Below are 9,489 nucleotides of genomic sequence, written 5' to 3'. Positions count from 1 at the left end.
TCTTCCTCAAACTATGGTTTCATTTTTAATAAACTTTGCTAAATTTAAGCATGGGCATATAGAATACTTTATATTTCAGCATATATATATTTTAGAAGTCATAATACTCTGTGTATTCCATGCCAGGACGAATGGAGTAGTTACAGAAAAGTATATCTATATAGTACAAAATTTCATTTAAGGGGAATATAATAAACATTGCAAGAATAAAATATAAGATCAATTTGGGCCGTCAACAGGGTTCGAGACAATTTGGGCCATTGTTGAAAACATTAAGTACCAATCCTAACATAGGAGAAAGAAAACAGTGCTAATGCAAATGGTTTGCACTAGCTAATAAGTCCTTGCTTTGAAATAATAATATATAGGAAAAGCAATATAATGCTTCATACCACTAGCAATCAATCAGTTTTGTGAATCGTCACCAGCATCCTCCTCCACAGCCTCAGACTTTGAGGGCATATATGGTGCATCCGACCACCAGCACCTGCAGTGCAGCTGCTTGGATGCAGCGGCAACAGCTTCCTTGGCAAACCTCTCCTCCTCCCTTTTTTTGAGAAGCTCCTCTTTCTCCTTTAGGGCTTTGAAAACCTCATTGTAGAAGCACGTCCCCTTGAGCCTGCGAGGCTTCTTGGTGGCTCTTGCAGCCTGTTGTTCCCCTTGCGCGCGTCTATGACGACTCGCTGCCACGTCTTCTCCCTGTGCCTCCTCTTCTGAAACCTTGCGGCGGCCTGCTGTGACTCTGAGGCATGCAGTGTAACAAATTAATAGCCGGTTATGTACATTTAGCGTGATAGGGTTCGTTCTCTCGAGGCTAATAATATAGTTAATACCATGCTGTAACAGGCTATAGCCGCCGGCTAAAATAACAAAAAATTGAACGTGAGTACACAGATAATAGCAGGAGATATGATTTGGTACCTTGCTCTGAGGACATCTTCTGAAACCTCGTGGTCTCCCTGTGCCACCTCATTGCAGCTGAGAACGTCTGTGGCGACTTCCTCCGCTGCCCTCTCGTCGTCATCAATCAGCGTGTCCGGCAGCGGATCAGCAACGAGGTGCGGCGCAGCAGTCTTCGGCTGCTTCTTCAAAGGTTGTTGCTCCTTGTACTCAGATGCAGATATCGCCGCTGCCTCCTGCTTCCTCTTGCCGGCGACAGCCTCTAAAACCTCACCATGGAAATCCACCACTCCTGCCTGCACCGAGGTAACAAATAGCAGTTAGCGGGTCTCTAGCGGATTAACGTCTATGCAGCGGATTGCGGATAGTGGGTGCTATAGCGGACGCTAAGTTCCAATAACATTATCTAATGACCTCATATAATTTAGATGTATGTATATCTTAAATAATGACTTTCTCAAACTTTAAAAATCAACTAAATACAAATTAATAATAAACTAATAAACATATAACTTACATAGCGTAAATATAGATATTTATTTGTATTCGAAGAGTTGATTCTCGATCAAATATATCTTTAATTAAGAATGAACTAGTTATGTTCTACACTTGGGTCGCTATAGCGGACTGCTACGTGAAATAATGGCCGCTCTATAGCAGTTTGTTGCGTTAAATAGCAAAGATAAGTTCCAACCCACTATATCTAAGAAGCCGCTACATCATACACTACTGGAAACCGGCACTTTGCCGAGTGCCTGTGGCACTCGGCAAAGCCCGAAATACACTCGGCAAAGGCTTTGCCGAGTGCCGCACTCGACAAAAATTTAATCGGCAAAGAAGCCTTTGCCGAGTGCTTTTTGTCGAGCACTCGGCAAAGCCTTTGCCGAGTGCCGGAAAAGCACTTGGCAAATATTTACACTCGGCAAAATGAAAATGCGAAAAAACCCCAAATATAATAGCAATTTTTTTTTCGGGGGAGGCCGCCACCGGACAGCGCCCGTCCGTCCAGCGCCACTGGCCATCGAAGTCGATGCATTTTTTGCGCAAAATTCGCGGCTAACGCGGCCGGCGGGAATCGAACTCACGACCTCTCCCTCGTGTGTCTACTGCTCTACCACTACACTGCACTGTCACTTGTGTCTAGACTTCGTTATCTATCCTCATATATTATACTAAACCGAGAGTAAATTGCTTGTTTGAGGCCCTAAACGAATTCAAATAAAAAAGTGGTCAACTACAAAGTTTCATAACTTTTCGAGATATACAATTTTCATTTAGAAAGTTTTTCCATCGGAGGTCGTTTGAAAAATTCAAATTTCAAATTTGAGAGATTCAAACGTAGTTTTGCATGATAAGATGATTTCAAATCATAAAGTTGTCAACTATATAGTTTCATAACTTTTAGAGATCTACAATTTTTATTTAGGAAGTTTTTCCATCCGAGGTCTTTTGAAAAATTCAAATTTTAAAATTTTCAAACTCAAACGTCGTTTTTTCATGACAAGATGATTTCAAATCAAAATGTTGCCAACTACAAAATTTCATAACTTCTCAAGATCTACAAAGTTTATTTTGGTCATTTTTCATCTGACATAGTGGTAGTAACATTGTTCACAAATCTTATATATCTCTCCTCTACTTTCATGAAACTAATATGAGAGAGATGTAGATTTTATGAACAATGTTATTGTCGCTTTGTCAAACGAAGAAATGACCAAAATAAAATTTGTAGATCTTGAGAAGTTATACAACTTTGTAGTTGAAAAGTTTTTCATTTGAATTCATTTAGGGCCTCAAAATTGCTTTGAAAAAATGATTTGCCGAGGGCAAAAAAAATGCACACGACAAAATGTCTCTTTGCCGAGTGCCAAAAAAGGCACTCGGCAAAGACGCATTTTGCCGAGTGCCAAAAAATGGCACTCGGCAAAATACATCTTTGCCGAGTGCCAGAAAAAAGGCACTCAGCAAAGACGCATTTTGCCGAGTGCCAAAAAATGGCACTCGGCAAAATACATCTTTGCCGAGCGCCGAAAAAAACACTCGGCAAAGCCGTCTTTGTCGAGTGCCCAATAAAATATACTCGGCAAAGCTTTCGGTAAAGTGACGGTTTTCAGCAGTGATAGCGGTAGCGGTAAGGGACCGTTACCACTATTACGGCCGCTACGAACACTATTTATACCTTGGCCACCTGGTGGCTGCTGCGAACAGCAGGGCTAGCGTCCACGACAACCCGCTCCACTGCCCTCTCAGCCAGCTCGTCCGGCATCGAGCTAGCAGCTGGGAGTGCGGCGCCAATCCTCCTCAGCGGGCTAGGTCTTGGCATGTTGTCCCCGACCTCGGCGAACATGGTCTGGACGCCGGTGGCGTCATCAAAGCCCACGCCGTCATTACTGGCCGTGATGAAATCTTGAGGCACAGGCTCGCGACCATGACCTGCAGCTGCAGCCTGCTGCGTGAGGCCGCGCCCGCTGATACCGGAACCGGACGAAATCAGGGCAGCGGCACTAGGCAGCGGAGCAGCAGCGAGGTGCGGTGCGGCGCGATTCAGCGCCCCATGCCTCATCTTCATAGGCACGTCGTCGCCGACCTCTCCCTGGGCGACCATGGTCTGGACGCCGGTGGCGTCATCACTTGCCGTGATGAAGTCTTGAGGCACAGGCTCGCGACTGCAACCTGCAGCCTGCTGCGTGAGGCCGCGCCCGCTGATACCGGACGAGATCAGGGCTGCGGCACTAGGCAGCGGAGCAGCAGCGAGGTGCGGCGCGGCGCGATTCAGCGCCCCATGCCTCATCTTCTTAGGCACGTCGTCGCCGACCTCTCCCTGGGCGACCATGGTCTGGACGCCGGTGGCGTCATCACTGGCCGTGATGCAGTCTTGAGGCACAGGCTCGAGGCCATGACCTGCAGCCTGCTGCGTGATGCCGCGCCCGCTGATACCGGACGAAATCAGGGCGGCGGCATTAGGCAGCGGAGCAGCAGCGAGGTGCGGCGCGGCGCGATTCAGCGCCCCATGCCTCATCTTCATAGGCACGTCGTCGCCGACCTCTCCCTGGATAACCGTGGTCTGGACGCCGGTAGCGTCATCACTTATCGTGATGAAGTCTTGAGGCACAGGCTCACGACCATGACCTGCAGCCTGCTGCGTGAGGCCTCGCCCGCCGATACCGGACGAGATCAGGGCGGCGGCACCAAGCTGCAGCGTGCGGATCTTGGCCCGCAGCGCCGCTTCCGTCTCGGTGGCCCGGCTGATCTTGGCCCGCAGAGCCGCCTCCGTCTCGGCGGCGCGGCTGATCTTGGCCCGCAGCGCCGCCTCCGTCTCGGCGGCCCGGCGGATCTTAGCCTGCGCCTCGAGGGCGCTGTAGTCGCGCGCCCGGATCTCATCCAGAAGGCTGTCCATGTGCTCGTCGGCCGCACGGGCAAAGTCCTCAGCCTCGGCGAGCCTGCGCTCGCGCGCGGCGAACACGAGCGCCGCGTCGACGAAGTCGTCCGTGCGGCGGAAGTGGTTCAGGTGGGCGACGAGATCCGCGGCCGACATAGCCACGAACGTGGGGTTGAGCTGGGGGGCGAGGAGGGCGGCGTCATCAGCCGAAGGAGCTTCGGCGGCGCGGGCTCGGGAGCTGCTGCCTCGGGCGCCGGATCCGCGGCCACGGGAGCTGGAGCCTGAGGCCATGCTTCGCTTGAGGAGGGGATCGACGCGGCGAGATGGCAGCAAGCAGGAGCACGAACCCGAGGTCCCTAGCTAGCTCCCCGGCGAACCTGTAGAGATGGAGGCGGCGCCGGTGAGTACTCCTATACGGTGGCGGCGGGCGTAGGGATTCGGGAATGGGGCCAGCTAGCAAGCGCTCGCGCCGCCAGGTCGATGGGATGGCCGGAATGGAAGGTTGGTGGCTAGGGTTTGGATGGTGATGCGGCCTGGGAATCGGGTTTATTTGGGCAGGGACAGCGGGAGGAGTGTGAGCCCGTGAGAAACGGAGGCGGCCAGCGAGAGAGGTCTGCTACTGCCGTAGTACTAGCTGTAGTGACGTCAGCAGATTTCCACGTGCATGGTGCTGTAGGGCAAGCCTTCCTTTCGTGCACTGTGCTCTGTTTCAAACGTTTTGCTAGTCTGATGTGTGGACAGCTTGAACCCACAGTGCCGGTGAGCTGTCCGGCGCGCGCAGTGCTTTGCGCCTCTGCCGCGGCCGCTGGTTGCCAGCCGCCGGCGCCGCTGGGATGAGCGCTGCCGCTAGTGGTCATCGGGCGACCGACCAGTATTCTGAAACCAGTGTGCCGGTATTTGTTTTTTTTTTAAAGTTAATGGCAAAAGCATGCTGGACATATATTAATAAAGAAATAGCATCTCACAATAAGAAAAAAACAAAAAACTAATACCCTCATGAAGAGATGACAACAAAACTACCACCATAAGAAACACAACATAAGCGCAGATACAACGGCCAACAAACACCACCATGCACGCTACATAGAATAAGCAAAGAAAACTAGAGGGGGGTAGGTTTCCACAACGATGCCTTCAAAGGAGTAAAACGACATCCACAGATGACGTCAACTCTAACTAGAGAACCAAGGTATTTCAACCAGACTCCTTGAGGGTAACGGAGCATCACAACAAAGGTCGCAGCCAAAGGCCGACATCCACAGGGACGTGCCCTAAATGTGTCACCATTGTGGGCCATAGCCAAAGGCCTAGCGAGGCTTTTCGTTGGCCCCCACACCCAAGCCCTAAACTAGCCAGACTATAAATGTCATATCCAAAAACCAAAACGAACCGCTACCGGCGGGAGATCATTGTGGCACCAAAAAGGCCATAGGCATGAGTGACCTACCGCCACCACACCGCCCAACAAGGCCCGCCTCCATCCTACATGGCACCAACCACCGCGGGAAAGCCACGTCTTGTTCCTGCACCATACAAAGAGCGTTGCTGATGCCATTGCACATCGTCGTCCCTCAAGCTACTAGTAAATGTCCACAAGCATCCCACCACAAGCCGTCATCCGCAACTAGGGATGAAAACGGTCGGAAAACCACTCAACCATTTTCTACTTTTACATTTGAATACAAAAATGAAAGCGAAAGCGGTAAAGCCAGACACGAAAACGAACAGGGACTTACGGAATATCGAGAATTTCAAAAACGAATTAATTCGAGCGGAATTATATCGAACATGGTCGTTGTACGAAAAATCAATGCGGATCGGAATATTGACCCGTAGGACCAAGTGCATAACAATTAACAAGCCCTACAACTTTCGTAAAAAGTATCTCCATTCGACACCATATAGAAAAGATATGATTTTTCTAAGGCAACAAAAGCTTGTACGCGATTAATATACCGTTGAAATATTATTTTTTTTACATCTTAAAGACCTCAAATGAAAAAAACAAAAAACTTGAAAGTTGGAGATCTCGTTGAGAGCTATAATTTTCATATAAAAATCATCTTCATCTGAGATCATATGAAAAATAAACAAATTTTCTAAGGCTGGACTTCCAATGAGCCAAATTCGGTTTAAACCAAATTTCTAATTAGGGATATTCTGAATTAAAAGTAGAAAAGTAGAAAGCCGTCGGAAAATGTCTAAACCATTTTTGTTCAGATTTTGAATTTAGTGTTCTGAATTTCGAACCGAATTCGAATCTGTCCGAAAATACGTATTTAATCGGATTAAATGTAGAAAACGATGCGGTTTGTTATGGGATATTTTCGCACCATTTTCATCCAAATCCACAACTAGCCACGATCCACTAGTTGGCGCCGCGGTAGTGAGCCCGCGCGCCATAGACGTGTGTGACCAGTCGCGACAACGCTGGTCAACAAGGATCGCAGCAAGAAAACAGATGACGGACCACTGAAGATCGTCTCAGGAGAAAGCTTGCTACACCACTGTCCACTTGCACCGGATGTCGCAACCATAACCTTCTGCTCAACTCCACAGTTTGCAGTAGTCGTGCACTATTGTTGCCACCAACGTAACCGCTCTGCCTCAGCAAGCATAGAAGCATGAGCGGATCTACAGTTGTGCCTGGGTATTCCCAGGCATACCCAACATTTTTGGGGAAACAATTAGTAGCTAGTAGATTTATATGTACATGTATAATGTAGGTAAGCTTTAAGATTACTAGTCTATTCATCCAAAGCAGCCCACGCGGCCCATTTTCTTCACTCATCTGTTCCCCACCGGCCCACTATCCACAATCGACGGGTGACGGCCCAGGCTAATCCCTTCCCACGCTGGCACACGTTCCTAGCTTCGGCCGCATGCTCCTTCTATAACAAATCCAGATCATGATGATTTTCTTGCTTGGCATTTTGATCAGAGGGGCCTGTTTTCGGTGAAGAGCGCTTACCATGTGCTGGATGATGAGAAGCACCGACTGAAAACACGGCAGAAGGGTGAGTGCAGCAATAATGGAAGAGAACCGAAACAAAACGGAGCTGTTTGGCGAAAGCTTTGGAAACTTCCATGTCCACCAAAGGTCCGTCACTTCATCTGGCGCTTGGCCCATAATAGTCTCTCTGTGAAGATGAACATTAGCCGACATGGAGTGCGACTGGACACAAGATGCCCAGGTTGATTGGTTTGCACCTGATATGCTGCCTTATTTCTATCCCTAGATCTTATAACTCCGTCGCACATGACTTAGCAAAGCTTGCTATGAGTTGGGGCCCGGGTGACCTATATGTTTGGGCATACCTCCTCCCAGAATTTGTAAATACTCAAGTTGCTCGCAATTTAGTCTAGCCAGTGTTTCCAATGAAAAGGCCATAGAGCCAACCTTTGATTAAAAAAGAAGAAGAAGCAACTAATGACCGTCGTAATCCAAATGCAAGAGAAGCAGAGACCGAGATAGCAGCGCTATTGTCCCTTATGATTAGATTTCAAATGTATCTCTTAACTTTTGTATCTTTGAACTAAAATTTTTCTTTGGTTTGGGCATACCCAACTTCGAAATCCTGGGTCCGCCACTGCATAGAAGCCACCGTGACCAACCAAAACTGGCCACCGCTAACAGCGACCAGTCATCATGGCCACGACTGTAGTAAGCCGCCATAGACAAGTTGTCGCTGCCGCATCAAATAAGCTCTGAACGCAGCTCAATCTGATGAAGCGCTAGTCATCGAGGACCGACCGTCAACCTGACCAATGTCGGCCACCGTGGAATGCCCTAGGATGGACGAGGCACCCCCAGCCCAGAAGCCCCACCAATGTTTGTGCACCAGACACCAAAAGCCAAGGCACCTCTGCACGCCACAACATCCTTGTCGCAGGCCACAGAGCCTCGCGGGTCGTCACTGGCTACTGAATAGGGGAGAGAAGCTGCCGCAGAGTTGCACCACCTCCGTCTCTAGATCGGACCGCCGCTAATCAAGCCGCAGTAGCAACGACCTGAGACCACCACCTATCCACCCTGCCGACTGTGCACATCCCAACACGACAACCAGGGCCAAAGACGCAAATCCACCTAGGGGGCGATAGATCTGCATGAGGATATGACGAATCTGGCAGCCAAAGTGCCAGACCGGCCCTGCAGCACCGAGGAGGCACGCCGCACCGCTCTACTCGCCTTGTTTATATAGTATCTTCCATGACCCACATACATGCAAGTAGGAGTCGGACTCTACATTCAAATTCTAGTAGAACTAGAAATCCTATTAATACATCTCTATTGTGAGTCCTATTACAGGTAGGATTTGAGTCATCATACAACAATCTCCACTTTTCGTTACATACTCCGATCCATTGGTGATCTATATATACTCATGAAAGGCCTTCAAGTATGACTTATATGCTTCAACCAAAGAGGATGCTCATAGCAGCCTAGTTCCAGAAAAAGGATTTTGGTTAAACTTATTTTGCACCATAGTCCATTGTTCAGATGTGAATGAGTAGTGTAACCTTGTCCTAGATGTATATTGAACTTAATAGTCTCCATTAAAACTCACACAGCGTATTTTGTGCCTTCGTATTTTGTGGGGATTGTTAGATTCAATTATGGGCTTGGTCTATTTTATTTCAATTAAATTAAATCAAATAAATAATTAAGGCTCATATTAAAAGTTACATGCAATATAGGGGCTGTTTGCTGGTCTGAAAATTTCAGCCAGCTGGCTGATCCCCCTCTCAAGTTACTGTTCAACAAACCAGCCAAACAGTGTTTTTCTCTCACAACAAACCAGCCGGAATAGTGTTTTTCAGCCTAGTTTCAGACCAGCGAACGGGGCCATAGTTTTAGTCCTGTATGAGATTTTAACTAGATGTTGACTCAACTTATATAGGTGAACTGTGTGTGCATCTATTGACAAGTTGAGAGAGAACAAGGGCTTGCCACACACGCGCTACTGCCGCCACCGCCGTGATCATGTCGGGTTGGTTTTGCCACTTGGGCTATTTAATGATAGGAGTTTCAGAAGTTTTGGGAATTTTCTACTCATATGCATGACAGGAGTTACTGGGAGTTTCTATTTCTACCGTGATGATGGAAGTTACAGGAGTTTCTATTTCAACCGTGAGTTTCTCTTTCGCTTCTGAACTTCTGATCTTTCGTACTTAATGTCATGACGCTGATCTGTCCGACTTCCGAGAAC

At 48.3% G+C, this 9,489-nt stretch overlaps 1 protein-coding gene across 1 annotated transcript; it reads right to left on the bottom strand.

Annotated features, from left to right (window-relative positions):
• Positions 1-405: 405 nt before the first annotated feature.
• On the bottom strand, positions 406-4,570 carry LOC136548931 (uncharacterized). The gene is made up of 5 exons (XM_066540283.1): positions 4,211-4,570; positions 3,636-4,132; positions 3,401-3,443; positions 922-1,079; positions 406-742 (listed from the first exon to the last, which is right to left on the bottom strand). The coding sequence occupies exons 1-5, from the start codon at positions 4,568-4,570 to the stop codon at positions 406-408; spliced, it is 1,395 nt and encodes a 464-aa protein (XP_066396380.1).
• Between the last annotated feature and the right edge of the window lie 4,919 nt (positions 4,571-9,489).

This window comes from Miscanthus floridulus, chromosome 4 (assembly GCF_019320115.1).
Source record: "Miscanthus floridulus cultivar M001 chromosome 4, ASM1932011v1, whole genome shotgun sequence".
Taxonomy (NCBI): Eukaryota; Viridiplantae; Streptophyta; class Magnoliopsida; order Poales; family Poaceae; genus Miscanthus; species Miscanthus floridulus.
Note: the sequence above shows the minus strand (reverse complement) of the source record. Positions and strands in the feature narration are given on the sequence as shown.